At 55.1% G+C, this 18232-nt stretch overlaps 1 protein-coding gene across 1 annotated transcript in view; it reads left to right on the top strand.

The window, feature by feature from the left end:
- rusc1 (RUN and SH3 domain containing 1) overlaps nt 1–14731 on the top strand; it is a 32034-nt gene extending 17303 nt beyond the window's left edge. Inside the window, exons 5-11 of the mRNA XM_067976015.1 lie at nt 19–254; nt 2428–2602; nt 4842–4947; nt 5094–5140; nt 9329–10532; nt 11491–11625; nt 13419–14731. Of these exons, the coding sequence (XP_067832116.1) occupies nt 19–254; nt 2428–2602; nt 4842–4947; nt 5094–5140; nt 9329–10532; nt 11491–11625; nt 13419–13584 (2069 nt within the window). The 3' untranslated portion in view covers nt 13585–14731. The remainder of the gene's footprint in view (nt 1–18; nt 255–2427; nt 2603–4841; nt 4948–5093; nt 5141–9328; nt 10533–11490; nt 11626–13418) is intronic.
- The last annotated feature ends 3501 nt before the right edge of the window (nt 14732–18232 follow it).

Raw genomic sequence — 18232 nt, 5'->3', positions numbered from 1 at the left:
TCCCTGCTCCTGTTCTAGTGCCGTGGGGCCGGGCAGAGCAGCCAAGAGACGTGACCTCCAACCTCGCTCCGGGCCCCTGCCCTGTCCAATCAAGACGTGGCCTGAGTCTGTGGTCTGGTCTGCCTGTCACGCCAACTCAGTTGACGTTATTGGAAGAAGAGCTGGGCAGTTCTCCGCAGTGTCCCAGGCCAACGTTCAACTCTCAAAAACACCACCAAAAACAGATCACCAGGTCATTTGTGCACTGTCGGAGGGTCAGTACTGAGGGAGCGCCGCACTGTCGGAGGGTCAGTACTGAGGGAGGGCCGCACTGTCGGAGGGTCAGTACTGAGGGAGGGCCGCACTGTCGGAGGGTCAGTACTGAGGGAGCGCCGCACTGTCGGAGGGTCAGTACTGAGGGAGCGCCGCACTGTCGGAGGGTCAGTACTGAGGGAGGCCGCACTGTCGGAGGGTCAGTACTGAGGGAGGGCCGCACTGTCGGAGGGTCAGTACTGAGGGAGCGCCGCACTGTCGGAGGGTCAGTACTGAGGGAGCGCCGCACTGTCGGAGGGTCAGTACTGAGGGAGCGCCGCACTGTCGGAGGGTCAGTACTGAGGGAGCGCCGCACTGTCGGGGGGTCAGTACTGAGGGAGCGCCGCACTGTCGGGGGGTCAGTACTGAGGGAGCGCCGCACTGTCGGAGGGTCAGTACTGAGGGAGCGCCGCACTGTCGGAGGGTCAGTACTGAGGGAGCGCCGCACTGTCGGAGGGTCAGTACTGAGGGAGCGCCGCACTGTCGGAGGGTCAGTACTGAGGGAGCGCCGCACTGTCGGAGGGTCAGTACTGAGGGAGCGCCGCACTGTCGGAGGGTCAGTACTGAGGGAGGGCCGCACTGTCGGAGGGTCAGTACTGAGGGAGCGCCGCACTGTCGGAGGGTCAGTACTGAGGGAGCGCCGCACTGTCGGAGGGTCAGTACTGAGGGAGGCCGCACTGTCGGAGGGTCAGTACTGAGGGAGCGCCGCACTGTCAGAGGGTCAGTACTGAGGGAGGGCCGCACTGTCGGAGGGTCAGTACTGAGGGAGGGCCGCACTGTCGGAGGGTCAGTACTGAGGGAGGGCCGCACTGTCGGAGGGTCAGTACTGAGGGAGTGCTGCACTGTCGGAGGGTCAGTACTGAGGGAGGGCTGCACTGTCGGAGGGTCAGTACTGAGGGAGGGCTGCACTGTCGGAGGGTCAGTCCTGAGGGAGGGCTGCACTGTCGGAGGGTCAGTCCTGAGGGAGCGCTGCACTGTCGGAGGGTCAGTACTGAGGGAGCGCTGCACTGTCGGAGGGTCAGTACTGAGGGAGGGCCGCACTGTCGGAGGGTCAGTACTGAGGGAGGGCCGCACTGTCGGAGGGTCAGTACTGAGGGAGGGCCGCACTGTCGGAGGGTCAGTACTGAGGGAGTGCTGCACTGTCGGAGGGTCAGTACTGAGGGAGGGCTGCACTGTTGGAGGGTCAGTACTGAGGGAGTGCTGCACTGTCGGAGGGTCAGTACTGAGGGAGGGCTGCACTGTCGGAGGGTCAGTACTGAGGGAGGGCTGCACTGTCGGAGGGTCAGTCCTGAGGGAGGGCTGCACTGTCGGAGGGTCAGTCCTGAGGGAGCGCTGCACTGTCGGAGGGTCAGTACTGAGGGAGCGCTGCACTGTCGGAGGGTCAGTACTGAGGGAGCGCCGCACTGTCGGAGGGTCAGTACTGAGGGAGCGCCGCACTGTCGGAGGGTCAGTACTGAGGGAGCGCCGCACTGTCGGAGGTGCCGCCTTTTGGGTGAGATGTTAAACCGAGGTCCCGTCTGCACCTCTCAGGTGGGTGTAAAAGATCCCACGGCCACTATTTTGAAGAAGAGCAGGGGGAGTTCTCCCCGGTGTCCTGGACCAATATTTATCCCTCAACCAACATCACTAAAACATTATCTGGTCATTATCACATTGCTGTTTGTGGGATCTTGCTGTGCGCAAATTGGCTGCCACGTTTCCCACATTACAACAGGGACTACACTTCAAAAAGTACCTCATTGACGTCTTTGGGACGTCCCGAGGTGGTGAAAGGCCCGATAGAAATCCGAGTTGTTTCTATTTAACTCCTTGCTATGTATAAAATGGCTGCCACTGTTACCCAGGTAACAACATTCAGTATAATTCACCCTGTGTGGACAGACCTGATCGATAAGAACATAAGAAATAGGAGCAGGAGTGGGCCAATCGGCCCCTCGAGCCTGCTCCGCCATTCAATAAGATCATGGCTGATCTGATCCTAACCTCAAATCTAAAGAACACAAGAAGTCGGAGCAGGACCCGGCCACTCAGCCCATGGGCCCGCTCCGCCACCCACAGGGCCTTGACCGATCCGAACTCAGGGTCTTTAATAAACACAAGGTCTTTTCCTCAATACCTTTGATGTTCTCTGTGCAGGCACAGCTCGGAGACAGCAGAGCCAACCCGTCAGTGGGTCACCTGGTGCTGGGAGACCTGTGCCCAGCTCTCTACGCTGTGCTCAGGGACGGACTGAAGCCTTATCAGCAGGATCTGATTGTGGGGCGGAGGCCAAACTCGCCTTGGTGTGTGGTGGAAGCCTCGGTGAAAGCAGGTAAACGACTCGCTCACTGGGGTACAGGTCCCTCCTCTCCCTGAAGGCACTGACTCTCACTGGGGTACGGGTCCCCTCTCCCCCTGAAGGCACTGACTCTCACTGGGGTACAGGTCCCCTCTCCCCTGAAGGCACTGACTCTCACTGGGGTACGGGTCCCCTCTCCCCCTGAAGGCACTGACTCTCACTGGGGTACAGGTCCCCTCCTCTCCTGAAGGTGCTGACTCTCACTGGGGTACGGGTCCCCTCTCCCCCTGAAGGTGCTGACTCTCACTGGGGTACAGGTCCCCTCCTCTCCAGAAGGTGCTGACTCTCACTGGGGTACAGGTCCCCTCCTCTCCTGAAGGTGCTGACTCTCACTGGGGTACAGGTCCCCTCCTCTCCTGAAGGTGCTGACTCTCACTGGGGTACGGGTCCCCTCTCCCCCTGAAGGCACTGACTCTCACTGGGGTACAGGTCCCCTCCTCTCCTGAAGGTGCTGACTCTCACTGGGGTACGGGTCCCCTCTCCCCTGAAGGTGCTGACTCTCACTGGGGTACAGGTCCCCTCCTCTCCAGAAGGTGCTGACTCTCACTGGGGTACAGGTCCCCTCCTCTCCTGAAGGTGCTGACTCTCACTGGGGTACAGGTCCCCTCTCCCCCTGAAGGTGCTGACTCTCACTGGGTACGGGTCCCCTCTCCCCCTGAAGGTGCTGACTCTCACTGGGGTACGGGTCCCCTCTCCCCCTGAAGGTGCTGACTCTCACTGGGGTATGGGTCCCCTCTCCCCCTGAAGGTGCTGACTCTCACTGGGGTACAGGTCCCCTCCTCTCCTGAAGGTGCTGACTCTCACTGGGGTACAGGTCCCCTCCTCTCCTGAAGGTGCTGACTCTCACTGGGGTACGGGTCCCCTCCTCTCCTGAAGGTGCTGACTCTCACTGGGGTACAGGTCCCCTCTCCCCTGAAGGTGCTGACTCTCACTGGGGTACAGGTCCCCTCCTCTCCTGAAGGTGCTGACTCTCACTGGGGTACGGGTCACCTCCTCTCCTGAAGGTGCTGACTCTCACTGGGGTACAGGTCCCCTCTCCCCTGAAGGTGCTGACTCTCACTGGGGTACGGGTCCCCTCTCCCCCTGAAGGTGCTGACTCTCACTGGGGTACGGGTCCCCTCTCCCCCTGAAGGTGCTGACTCTCACTGGGGTACAGGTCCCCTCCTCTCCTGAAGGTGCTGACTCTCACTGGGGTACAGGTCCCCTCCTCTCCTGAAGGTGCTGACTCTCACTGGGGTACGGGTCCCCTCCTCTCCTGAAGGTGCTGACTCTCACTGGGGTACAGGTCCCCTCTCCCCCTGAAGGTGCTGACTCTCACTGGGTACGGGTCCCCTCTCCCCCTGAAGGTGCTGACTCTCACTGGGGTACGGGTCCCCTCCTCTCCTGAAGGTGCTGACTCTCACTGGGGTACAGGTCCCCTCCTCTCCTGAAGGCGCTGACTCTCACTGGGGTACGGGTCCCCTCCTCTCCTGAAGGTGCTGACTCTCACTGGGGTACAGGTGCCCTCCTCTCCTGAAGGTGCTGACTCTCACTGGGGTACAGGTCCCCTCCTCTCCTGAAGGTGCTGACTCTCACTGGGGTACAGGTCCCCTCTCCCCCTGAAGGTGCTGACTCTCACTGGGGTACAGGTCCCCTCTCCCCCTGAAGGTGCTGACTCTCACTGGGGTACAGGTGCCCTCCTCTCCTGAAGGTGCTGACTCTCACTGGGGTACAGGTCCCCTCTCCCCCTGAAGGTGCTGACTCTCACTGGGGTACAGGTGCCCTCCTCTCCTGAAGATGCTGACTCTCACTGGGGTATGGGACCCTCCTCTCCTGAAGATGCTGACTCTCACTATCTCGGTACAGACCAGGGACTGGTCTTGGAACCTTGTTGATCTGTTGGGCTCAGTGTCGCACCAGACAGTACCTCAAACCACTCGATATCAACAGGACATTCCCCGTTACAATGCTGATGATGCACTCTTGTATATCAGTGCATAAGTTGGCGTCGGGCAGATTTGCTCCAGGCAGCAGGAGGCGCACAAGGACTGTGTTCCCCTCCTCTCAGTGCCCCGATCGTCCCTCCTGTTTATCCCTTGTGAACGGGCAACTCCTCCCGACTTGGCGACTGCCCCCGATAAGTTGGGAATGGAGGGCGGGCAGATTCCACCCTCCCTTCTGATTGTGAGATGTTGAGGACAGAGGCAGCTCATTCTCTCTCTCCCGCCCGCAGGCCCCTCGACAAAGATCCTGTACAGCCTGTACTGTAAGATCTACCAACTCTCCCAGCTCAGCAACTCGGAGAAGAAGTTCAACGCATTCGTATTCGGCCTTTTAAAGTAAGTGACTCGCTCCCACCTGTGGAAGCTTATCATTTCTGGCTGAGATTCTCCCTCTCTTTCCCCTCCCCTCTCGCACGATCGTTCTGAACCTGCTCACTCGGCACAGACTCTCAACTCTCCTTTTCTCCTCTTCTTCCTCCCAGCCTCAAGCACCTGGATTTCTGGATCTCCCACTTACAGGGCTGCACAGGTGAGTGTGAACACTCTTACACACAGATCCGATGGGCAGGAAAGGACTCGCTGCTCCATCCAGCCTGCCCCACACTCGATGCCCGGAGCCCCTGACTACACACTTCCATGTAATCTCCCGGGAGAGGCAAAAAGCAGAGAAAACCCAGGGCCATAAAGGGGGAAAAAAAATCCTCTCCAACACCCCCCCCCCCATCGCCCCCAGGCGATCGAAACGAGTCCAGGGGATCACACGGACCAAGTCTCATCCATTATTCCACTTACCTTAGAATCACAGAGAATTTATGGCACAGAAGGAGGCCATTCGGCCCATCGTGTCCGTGCCGGCTGAGAAACGAGCCACCCAGCCCAATCCCACTTTCCAGCATTAGGTTACAGCACTTCAGGTGCACATCCAGGTACTTTTTAAATGAGTTGAGGGTTTCTGCCTCTCCCACCCTCTCAGGCAGTGAGTCCCAGACCCCCACCACCCTCTGGGTGAAAACATTTCTCCTCAGCTCCCCTCTCATCCTTCTACAAATCACTTTAAATCTCTGCCCACTGGTTATTGACCCCTCTGCTAAGGGAAATAGGTCCTCCCTATCCACTCTGTCTAGGCCCCTCATAATTTTATACACCTCAATTAAATCTCCCCTCAGCCTCCTCTGTTCCAAGGAAAACAACCCCAGCCTATCCAATCTTTCCTCATTGCTAAAATTCTCCAGCCCTGGTAACATCCTCGTAAATCTCCTCTGTACGCTCTCCAGTGCAATCACATCCTTCCTGTAATGTGGTGACCAGAACTGTACGCAGTTCTCAAGCTGTGGCCCAACCAATGTTTTATACAGTTCCAGCATAACCTCCCTGCTCTTATATTCTATGCCTCGGCTAATAAAGGAAAGTATCCCGTATGCCTTTTTAACCACCTTATCTACCTGTCCTGCTACCTTCAGGGATCTGTGGACATGCACTCCAAGGTCCCTCTGCCCCTCTACACCTCTCAGTATCCTCCCATTTATTGTGTACTCCCTTGCCTTGTTTGCCCTCCCCAAATGCATTACCTCACACTTCCCTGGATTGAATTCCATTTGCCACTTTTCTGCCCACCTGATCAGTCCATTGATATCTTCCTGCAGTCTACAGCTTTCCTCCTCACTATCAACCACATGGTCTATCTTTGTGTCATCTGCAAATTCCTGAATCATGCCCCTCACATTTAAGTCCAAATCATTAATATATACCACAAAAAGCAAGGGACCAGTACTGAGCCCTGTGGAACCCCACTGGAAACAGCCTTCCAGTCACAAAAACACCCGTCGACCATTACCCTTTGCTTCCTGCTGAGCCAATTTTGGATCCAATTTGCCACTCTCCCTTGGATCCCATGGGCTTTTACTTTTTCGACCAGTCTGCCATGTGGGACCTTGTCAAAAGCCTTGCTAAAATCCATGTAGACTGCAACAAATGCACTTCCCTCATCGACCCTCCTTGCTACATCCTCAAAAAATTCAATCAAGTTAGTCAGACACGACCTTCCCTTAACAAATCCATGCTGACTGTCCTGGATTAATCCATGCCTTTCTAAGTGACCATTTATCCTGTCCCTCAGAATTGATTCCAATAATTTGCCCACCACCGAGGTTAGACTGACTGGCCTGTAATTACTCAGTCTATCTCTCTCTCCCTTTTTAAACAACGATACAACGTTAGCAGTCCTCCAATCCTCCAGCACCACGCCTGTGTCCAGGGAAGATTGGAAAATGATGGTCAGAGCCTCCGCTATTTCCTTCCTTGCTTCTTTTAACAGGCTGGGATACATTTCATCCGGGCCTGGTGATTTATCTACTTTCAAAGATGCGATCTCTGTCCCAGTCAGGGACGGGTCCTGCTCCCTCTTTAAGGTGAGCAGAGAGTCAGCACCCACCACACCCACCAGCAACACATTCCAGAGGCTCACTGCTGTCTGGGAAAATACTGTGGATAGGACGGACTGATCACACCTGGCAGGGGCTGGTACTTGTATCACCCACAGCCCCGAGGCAAAGTCTCATCACATCTCCCCTGAGGCAGAATGTCGGAGGGTCAGTGCTGAGGGAGCGCCGCACTGTCGGAGGGTCAGTACTGAGGGAGCGCTGCACTGTCGGAGGGTCAGTACTGAGGGAGCGCCGCACTGTCGGAGGGTCAGTGCTGAGGGAGCGCCGCACTGTCGGAGGGTCAGTACTGAGGGAGCGCTGCACTGTCGGAGGGTCAGTACTGAGGGAGCGCTGCACTGTCGGAGGGTCAGTACTGAGGGAGCGCTGCACTGTCGGAGGGTCAGTACTGAGGGAGCGCCGCACTGTCGGAGGGTCAGTACTGAGGGAGCGCCGCACTGTCAGAGGGTCAGTACTGAGGGAGCGCCGCACTGTCGGAGGGTCAGTGCTGAGGGAGCGCCGCACTGTCAGAGGGTCAGTACTGAGGGAGCGCCGCACTGTCGGAGGGTCAGTACTGAGGGAGCGCCGCACTGTCGGAGGGTCAGTGCTGAGGGAGCGCCGCACTGTCGGAGGGTCAGTACTGAGGGAGCGCTGCACTGTCGGAGGGTCAGTACTGAGGGAGCGCCGCACTGTCGGAGGGTCAGTGCTGAGGGAGCGCCGCACTGTCAGAGGGTCAGTACTGAGGGAGCGCTGCACTGTCGGAGGGTCAGTACTGAGGGAGCGCTGCACTGTCGGAGGGTCAGTACTGAGGGAGCGCTGCACTGTCGGAGGGTCAGTACTGAGGGAGCGCCGCACTGTCAGAGGGTCAGTACTGAGGGAGCGCCGCACTGTCGGAGGGTCAGTGCTGAGGGAGCGCCGCACTGTCAGAGGGTCAGTACTGAGGGAGCGCCGCACTGTCGGAGGGTCAGTACTGAGGGAGCGCCGCACTGTCGGAGGGTCAGTACTGAGGGAGCGCCGCACTGTCGGAGGGTCAGTACTGAGGGAGCGCTGCACTGTCGGAGGGTCAGTACTGAGGGAGCGCCGCACTGTCGGAGGGTCAGTACTGAGGGAGCGCCGCACTGTCGGAGGGTCAGTACTGAGGGAGCGCCGCACTGTCGGAGGGTCAGTGCTGAGGGAGCGCCGCACTGTCGGAGGGTCAGTGCTGAGGGAGCGCCGCACTGTCGGAGGGTCAGTACTGAGGGAGCGCCGCACTGTCGGAGGGTCAGTGCTGAGGGAGCGCCGCACTGTCGGAGGGTCAGTACTGAGGGAGCGCCGCACTGTCGGAGGGTCGGTACTGAGGGAGCGCCGCACTGTCGGAGGGTCAGTACCGAGGGAGCGCCGCACTGTCGGAGGATCGGTACCGAGGGAGCGCCGCACTGTCGGAGGGTCAGTACCGAGGGAGCGCCGCACTGTCGGAGGGTCAGTACTGAGGGAGCGCCGCACTGTCGGAGGGTCAGTGCTGAGGGAGCGCCGCACTGTCGGAGGGTCAGTGCTGAGGGAGCGCCGCACTGTCGGAGGGTCAGTGCTGAGGGAGCGCCGCACTGTCGGAGGGTCAGTACTGAGGGAGCGCCGCACTGTCGGAGGGTCAGTACTGAGGGAGCGCCGCACTGTCGGAGGGTCAGTGCTGAGGGAGCGCCGCACTGTCGGAGGGTCAGTGCTGAGGGAGCGCCGCACTGTCGGAGGGTCAGTACTGAGGGAGCGCCGCACTGTCGGAGGGTCAGTGCTGAGGGAGCGCCGCACTGTCGGAGGGTCAGTACTGAGGGAGCGCCGCACTGTCGGAGGGTCAGTACTGAGGGAGTGCTGCACTGTCAGAGGTGTCGTCTTTCAGATGAGACGTTAAACCGAGGCCCCGTCTGCCCTCTCAGGTGGATGTAGAAAATCCCAGGGCCACTATTTTGAAGAAGAGCAGGGGGAGTTCTCCCCGGTGTCCTGGGCAATATTTATCCCTCAACAAACATCACTAAAACAGATTATCTGGTCATTATCACATTGCTGTTTGTGGGATCTTGCTGTGTGTAAATTGGCTGCTGCGTTTCCTACATTACAACAGTGACCGCACTTTAGAAAGCTCTTTGGGACGTCCGGAGGCCGTGAAAGGTGCTATATAAATGCAAGTTCTTTTGTTTATTTTCTTTGTCATCCTCGCCACAGTGGCAGAGTTGGATTTGAGAATTTGTGAAGATGTGGAGTTGCGGGTGAGGGTCTGTAACCTACCTCGGGGGTCTTAACGTTAATGTTCCCTCTCTCTCTCCTGTTTTCAGAGGTTGTGAGAACTCACTACACTCCGACTGCGTTCCTCTCGCTGTCCCGCGGCTCGTGCCGCGCCCTGTTTGAGGAACTCCTTCTCCTGCTTCAGCCCCTCTCGGTATTCACCTTCCACCTGGACCCCCTCTTCGAGTACCACCACCAGTTCCTGGCAGGGCAGAGGTGTGTCGGGAGTGACCCCGGACTCCAGGGGCTGGTTCAGGAGGAGAGGGGCCCCCCCGGACCCTTAGGGAAGCAGGAGCTGGAAAACGGCCATCCCGGGGCCCAAAACGGCCAGCTGACCGCTGGAGGCGCCTCCAATCAGAGAGAGGAGTTCAGGAAAGGGGCCAATCAGAAGCCTCTGGCCAGAGGGGCGTCCAATGAAGCACAGGAGGTCAACCATCAAGGTCAAGCAAAGGTTGAGGAGCCAAAGAACGGGGATGCAGAGCCAGCGGAGGGTGTGAAGGTGAATGGGCAGCAGATTGCTAAGCGAGAGCTGGACTATCAGGGGGGCATGGATGAGTTGGGATACACACTGCAGCAGACCTTTGACCAAGTGGTTCAGTGGGGCGACAGACTGGCACAGACCCTGGTGGAACTCAAGAAGCCACCGGCCGTTCCTGAGCAGAGGCCCAGGCCGCTGGAGACGGCCCTGGGGGAGAAGAGAAGGTTCAGCTGGTGGGAGCAACTGGGTCAGAGTTCCCAGGTCTACCTCTCCCCCCACCAGAAGGGATCAGCCTTTGCCAAGTGGATGAAACCAAAGACTGCAAGCTTGAAAACCAACACCCTCTTCGAATTGATTAGGAGGGATCCTGCAGCAGCCAAAAGTCCGACGGCACAAGATTGCAGCGGAAAGGTTAATAACCCGGGGTCCCCACTGCAGAACAGTGAAGGAGAAGGGCTCAACACTAACTCTACAGATCCTATTGGCCCATTCTCTCAGAAAGACTCCGCAAATGGCAGCGATGATGGGCAGGGAGATCCCACGCTGTGTAGCGGGGACCCATCTGACCAGCCGGAAGAGGGCGGTCCGCCCAAGGCTTCACGCGACCACAGGCCCGGGTCGTTGACGAGTGACCCGAGGACGGAGGGGCTGGATCGCACGCCTCTGCTCAAACTGGGCGACAGACTGTGGCTGGGGAGACTGTTTGGTGCCAAGGTTCCCTCCACCTACTCACCGGATGACCAACCGCGGCAGGAGGCGAAGCCCCATCGAGGCCGGTAATGGGGCGGCTCTGCGCCGCGGCTCTGTTTTAACGGGGTCTCCTCGGACTCCCGGTCTCTCTCTCTCTGACCCCATAGTCAGGGGATGGGAACTGCACAGAAACTGGACAAGATCATCGGCCTCACAAACAGCATTGCTCACCATGTTTGTGTCTCCATGACGGTGGTGCCAGGCTCTGCACACGTATGAATATATACACACGCACGTCTATAAACGTGTACGCACACGCACGTCTATAAACGTGTACGCACACGCACGTCTATAAACGTGTACGCACACGCACGTCTATAAACGTGTACGCACACGCACGTCTATAAACGTGTACGCACACGCACGTCTATAAACGTGTACACACACATATATAAACACGTACACACAAACATGTACACGCATGTATATAAACGTGTACGCACACACGTATAAACGTGTACACACATACACATATAAACGTGTACACACGTATATAAACGTGTACGTACGCATGTATATAAACATGTACACATGCACATAAATGTGTACACTCATGCACAAGTACATACAGCACACACACACACAAACATGTACACCTAAATTATACATTCTTGTACTTGTGCATACACTAGTGTAGTTGGGCACAGCTCCTGTGACCCATTACTGTGCCCTCGATCTCCAATCACTGGGACCACATCATCTCGGACCGCCCTCTGTGCAGACCTGAAACGTGTTGTGCCTCAAGTAGAGCAGATGGTCACTGGAAGAAAGGCAGGCAGACCCACCCTCCGCTCCCCACATTGTCCAGTCCCACCACCCCGAGTCCACACACACCCACCCTCCGCTCCCCACATTGTCCAGTCCCACCACCCCGAGTCCACACACACCCACCCTCCGCTCCCCACTGCGGCCCCCATTTTCTGTCCAGTCCCACCACCTCTCTGCCCTCCAGGGTGACCGGCCGTCTGCTTTTGTTTTTTGCAGGTTACCGTCGAACTGGCTGCAGGTGAACATCAACCCCTTCAACCAGCTGCTCAGATCGTCCCCCGTGGGGAAGGACAGACTCCCGCAGGCACCGGAGATCATTACCCAGTCACAGGAACCCTCCAAATCAGCGAGGTAGAGGCAGCTCACCCTCACTGTTACCCCCCCATTCCCCCTCACTGTTACCCCCCCTTCCCCCTCACTGTTACCCCCCTTTCCCCCTCACTGTTACCCCCCCTTTCCCCCTCACTGTTACCCCCCCTTTCCCCCTCACTGTTACCCCCCTTTCCCCCTCACTGTTACCCCCCTTTCCCCCTCACTGTTACCCCCCTTTCCCCCTCACTGTTACCCCCCTTTCCCCCTCACTGTTACCCCCCCTTTCCCCCTCACTGTTACCCCCCTTTCCCCCTCACTGTTACCCCCCTTTCCCCCTCACTGTTACCCCCCTTTCCCCCCTTTCCCCCTCACTGTTACCCCCCCTTTCCCCCTCACTGTTACCCCCCCTTTCCCCCTCACTGTTACCCCCCTTTCCCCCTCACTGTTACCCCCCTTTCCCCCCGATATTCTTTCACCGGACGGCGGATTGACCTCCACTGGGGTTCGAGTGTCAGACACACTCAGCCTTCCTCCACCTCACCCGAGTCCTGACTTTATCGCTGAGCCCGGGCAGCGAGTGTCATGGGATCAGGAAGAGGCCATTCAGCCCCTCGAGCCTGTTCCGCCATTCAGTTAGATCATGGCTGATCTGTACTTTAATTCCACATGGTTCCATATCCCTTAATACCTTTACTAGAATCGTACAGCACAGTGGGAGGCCATTCAGCCCATTGTGCCTGTGCCGGCCCTTTGAAAGATCTATCCAATTAGTCCCACTCCCCCTGCCCTTTCCCCATAGCCCTGCAAATCTTTCCCCTTCAGATATTTCTCCAATTCCCCTTTAGAAAGTTATTATTGAATCTGCTTCCACCGCCCTTTCAGGCAGTGAATTCCAGATCATCACAACTCACTGCGTAAAAAACATTCTCCCCCTCTCCCCTCTGGTTCTTTTGCCAATTATTTTAAATCTCCGACCTCTGGTTTACCGACCCTCCTGCCACTGGAATCAGTTTCTCCTTATTTACTCTATCAAAACCCCTCATAAATCTAAATCTTGAAAGCCCCAATTGACCCCCAGCCTTGACAGCTTTTTGGGGGGAGAGAGTTCCAGATTCCCACTCCCCTTTGTGTGAAGAAATGCTTCCTGACATCACCCCTGAACGGCCGAGCTCTAATTTTAAGGTTCTGCCCCCTTGTTCTGGACTCTCTCCCACCAGAGGAAATAGTTTCTCTCCATCGACCCTATCGAATCCTTTAATCATCTTAAACACCTCGATTAGATCACCCCTTAATCTTCTAAACTCGAGGGATTGCAAGACCAGTCTATGTAACCGGCCCTCATAAATTAACCCTTTTAGCCCCGGCAGAAAGTCAACTGTGGACGGCATCACAGTCCGTCCTGGTCCCATCGTGCACTTTCCAGCAGGGGTCACTGGCTGGCCACCAAGAGCTGAGGCCAACTACAGCCCCCAGTTGTGGGAGGAGATTAAATGAGTGGAGTCCACGAGAGGGGAGGGGGAGCACGGGCCGCGGGGGAGGAAGTGAAGGGGCCGCGGGAGCACGGGCCGCGGGAGCACGGACCGCGGGGGAGGGGGGAGCGCGGGGGAGGGGGAGGGGGGAGCGCGGGCCGCGGGGGAGGGGGAGCGCGGGCCGCGGTGGAGCGCGGGGAGGGGGGAGCGCGGGCCGCGGAGGAGGAAGTGAAGGGGCCGCGAGGAGCGAGCGAAGGGGCTGCGGGGAGGGGCTCTCAATCTGCCTTTTTGTGTGCGGGGTGGGTGGGGCTGAGCGACAGTGAGAGGCGTCTGATTCCTAACGGCCCCCCCTCTCCCTCCCAGGATGGTGCGGACTCTCTGCGATCACACGGCCACAGACAAGGACCACCTGAGCTTCAAGAGAGGAGAGACCCTGGAGATCGTGGCCTGCGTGGACGAGGACTGGATCCGCTGTTGCCACGGTGACACCTCGGGCCTCGTGCCCATCGGATACACGTCGCTCATTTAGAGAAACGGGACACGGGCCGGCGAAACACTTAACGCTGCGCGAGGCTCCCCGACACTTCACCGTCACCCTACACCCACCGTCACCAGCTGCTTCCCCTTAGACAGACGTGCAATACCCCTCGCCCCCCTCCCCCCGGCGTCACAGGACTGAACGCGGGCAAAGACCTCCCCCAACTGCACTTCGAATCCTCCACAGCCCAAGCCTGGCATCACCGTCTCCTCGAGTATTAAACACATCGCTAAATGGCAGCCATTACCACCAGCTCCGCTGGGGCCTTGTTTCACTTTGTGGGAGATTCGCCACTGTGACAGTGAAATCCTCACCTCATCTCACAGTGGGTAAAAGGGAACGATTCACTCCCCTCTGGGACTGTACGGCCCGTGTGTGTCTCAGTGTCAGCTCCTGTACATTGTACAGTACACAATGGGTAAAAGGGAACGATTCACTCCTGTGTGGGACTGTACGGCCCCGTGTGTGTCTCAGTGTCAGCTCCTGTACATTGTACAGTACACAGTGGGTAAAAGGGAACGATTCACTCCCCTCTGGGACTGTACGGCCCGTGTGTGTCTCAGTGTCAGCTCCTGTACATGGACAGCACACAGTGGGTAAAAGGGAACGATTCACTCCTGTCTGGGACTGTACGGCCCCGTGTGTGTCTCAGTGTCAGCTCCTGTACAATGTACAGTACACAGTGGGTAAAAGGGAACGATTCACTCCTGTCTGGGACTGTACGGCCCGTGTGTGTCTCAGTGTCAGCTCCTGTACATGTACAGTACACAGTGGGTAAAAGGGAACGATTCACTCCTGTCTGGGACTGTACGGCCCCGTGTGTGTCTCAGTGTCAGCTCCTGTACATTGTACAGTACACAGTGGGTAAAAGGGAACGATTCACTCCTGTCTGGGACTGTACGGCCCGTGTGTGTCTCAGTGTCAGCTCCTGTACATTGTACAGTACACGGTGGGTAAAAGGGAACGATTCACTCCTGTCTGGGACTGTACGGCCCGTGTGTGTCTCAGTGTCAGCTCCTGTACATGTACAGTACACAGTGGGTAAAAGGGAACCACTATTATTTTTGTACAGCTCTCTATATAACTTGGTAACCTCGTGTAAATATACAGCATAAACTCCATAAAGGGAATGATTGATTGTTATTGTCTGCTTCTGTATATCGGGGCAGCCTCCCCTGCTATCTTTACTGTGAGCTGGTACCAGGAGAGGATGGCAGGCTGTGTGGTGATCGAGGTACTGGCCTTCATTGACTCTGATAAATAGGATCTCCCGTCACGTATGTTGAGTGTAACACGTGTGTCAGCTTTTAGACAACATGTAGTGAACACTGCCTCACCTTGTGAGACTTTCACTGTCACAATGGCTAGATTCTCACCAGGAGTCTGTGGGCCTGACTGGCTACAGACAACAAAACTCGATTTCTCGATCTGTCTCCCCTCCTCTCTTCACTCTCTCTGGGGCCTGTGTCTACGGGCAAAGTCTCCCCCAGCTCACTCCACCACTGGTGGGCACAGACAATCAGTTAATTGAGCCCCGGCATGTTCTACCCCAACATCCACACACTCACAATCACTCACACACATACTCACACTCACTCTCAATCAATCTCACACTCACACTCGATCAATCTCACACTCACTCTCAATCAATCTCACACACACACTCAATCAATCTCACACACACACTCAATCAATCTCACACACACACTCGATCAATCGCACACTCACACTCGATCAATCTCACACACACAATCAATCTCACACGCACACTCAATCAATCTCACACTCAATCAATCTCACACGCACACTCAATCAATCTCACACTCAATCAATCGCACACTCAATCAATCGCACACTCAATCAATCTCACACGCACACTCAATCAATCTCACACGCACACTCAATCAATCTCACACGCACACTCAATCAATCGCACACTCAATCAATCGCACACTCAATCAATCAATCAATCGCACACTCAATCAATCTCACACTCAATCAATCGCACACTCAATCAATCGCACACTCAATCAATCGCACACTCAATCAATCTCACACGCACACTCAATCAATCTCACACGCACACTCAATCAATCGCACACTCAATCAATCGCACACTCAATCAATCGCACACTCAATCAATCGCACACTCAATCAATCGCACACTCACACTCAATCAATCGCACACTCACACTCAATCAATCGCACACTCACACTCAATCAATCGCACACTCACACTCAAATCTCACACACAATCAATCTCACTCACGCACACTCACACACTCAATCTCACACACGCACACTCACAATCAATCGCACACTCAATCAATCGCACACTCACAATCAATCAATCGCACACTCACACACTCACTCACACTCACTCAATCGCACACACACACACTCAATCGCACACACACACACTCAATCGCACTCACTCAATCGCACACACACACTCAATCGCACACACACACACTCAATCGCACACACACTCAATCAATCGCACACTCACAATCAATCAATCGCACACTCACAATCAATCAATCTCACACACACTCACACTCAATCAATCTCACACTCACAATCAATCAATCTCACACACACTCACAATCAATCAATCTCACACACACTCACAATCAATCAATCTCACACACACTCACACTCAATCAATCTCACACTCACAATCAATCAATCTCACACTCACAATCAATCAATCTCACACTCACAATCAATCAATCTCACACTCACAATCAATCAATCTCACACTCACAATCAATCAATCTCACACACACTCACAATCAATCAATCTCACACACACTCACAATCAATCAATCTCACACACACTCACAATCAATCAATCGCACACTCACAATCAATCAATCGCACACTCACAATCAATCAATCTCACACACACTCACAATCAATCAATCTCACACACACTCACACTCAATCAATCTCACACTCACAATCAATCAATCGCACACTCACAATCAATCAATCTCACACACACTCACAATCAATCAATCTCACACACACTCACACTCAATCAATCTCACACTCACAATCAATCAATCTCACACACACTCACAATCAATCAATCGCACACTCACAATCAATCAATCGCACACTCACAATCAATCAATCGCACACTCACAATCAATCAATCTCACACACACTCACAATCAATCAATCTCACACACACTCACACTCAATCAATCTCACACTCACAATCAATCAATCTCACACTCACAATCAATCAATCTCACACTCACAATCAATCAATCTCACACTCACAATCAATCAATCTCACACACACTCAATCAATCTCACACACACTCAATCAATCTCACACACACAATCAATCAATCTCACACACACTCACAATCAATCAATCTCACACACACTCACACTCAATCAATCTCACACTCACAATCAATCAATCTCACACACTCACAATCAATCAATCTCACACACACTCACAATCAATCAATCTCACACTCACAATCAATCAATCTCACACACACTCACAATCAATCAATCTCACACACACTCACAATCAATCAATCTCACACACACTCACAATCAATCAATCGCACACTCACAATCAATCAATCACACACTCACAATCAATCAATCTCACACACACTCACAATCAATCTCACACACACTCACAATCAATCAATCTCACACTCACAATCAATCAATCTCACACTCACAATCAATCAATCTCACACTCACAATCAATCAATCTCACACACTCACAATCAATCAATCTCACACACACTCACAATCAATCTCACACACACTCACAATCAATCAATCTCACACTCACAATCAATCAATCTCACACACACTCACAATCAATCAATCTCACACACACTCACAATCAATCAATCTCACACACACTCACAATCAATCAATCGCACACTCACAATCAATCAATCTCACACACACTCACAATCAATCTCACACACACTCACAATCAATCTCACACTCACAATCAATCAATCTCACACTCACAATCAATCAATCTCACACACACTCACAATCAATCAATCTCAAACACACTCACAATCAATCGCACACTCACAATCAATCGCACACTCACAATCAATCAATCGCACACTCACAATCAATCGCACACTCACAATCAATCAATCGCACACTCACACTCAATCGCACACTCACACACACACTCACTCTCGATCAATCAATCACATGACGGGGGTCCATTAGTTTTCTGTCCATTTGAACTCCACAGGGTACCCGGCCGGGGGGGGGTCCTGATTCATTCTCTAATTGCAACCACTCAGAGGCTGCTGCCAGATCCTTCCCACCCCCCCACCGTCCCTCTCCCGCCACCCTTTAATTTCCCCCCCCTCCCCGCTCACAGTCCCTCTCTCACACTATCCTCCACACCCCATCCCTCCCCTCTCACTCTCTTCCTCCCCTTCCCTCCGCTCTCCCCCCTTCCCTCCGCTCTCACTCTCTTCCCCCCCCTTCCCTCCGCTCTCCCTCCCCTTCCCTCCGCTCTCTCTCTCTTCCCCCCCTTCCCTCCGCTCTCTCTCTCTTCCCCCCCTTCCCTCCGCTCTCTCTCTCTTCCCCCCCTTCCCTCCGCTCTCTCTCTCTTCCCCCCCTTCCC

This window comes from Heptranchias perlo, chromosome 44 (genome assembly GCF_035084215.1).
Source record: "Heptranchias perlo isolate sHepPer1 chromosome 44, sHepPer1.hap1, whole genome shotgun sequence".
In the NCBI taxonomy this organism is placed as follows: domain Eukaryota; kingdom Metazoa; phylum Chordata; class Chondrichthyes; order Hexanchiformes; family Hexanchidae; genus Heptranchias; species Heptranchias perlo.
The sequence above is the reverse complement of the archived record's forward strand: the minus strand, read 5'-3'. Positions and strand labels throughout refer to the sequence as shown.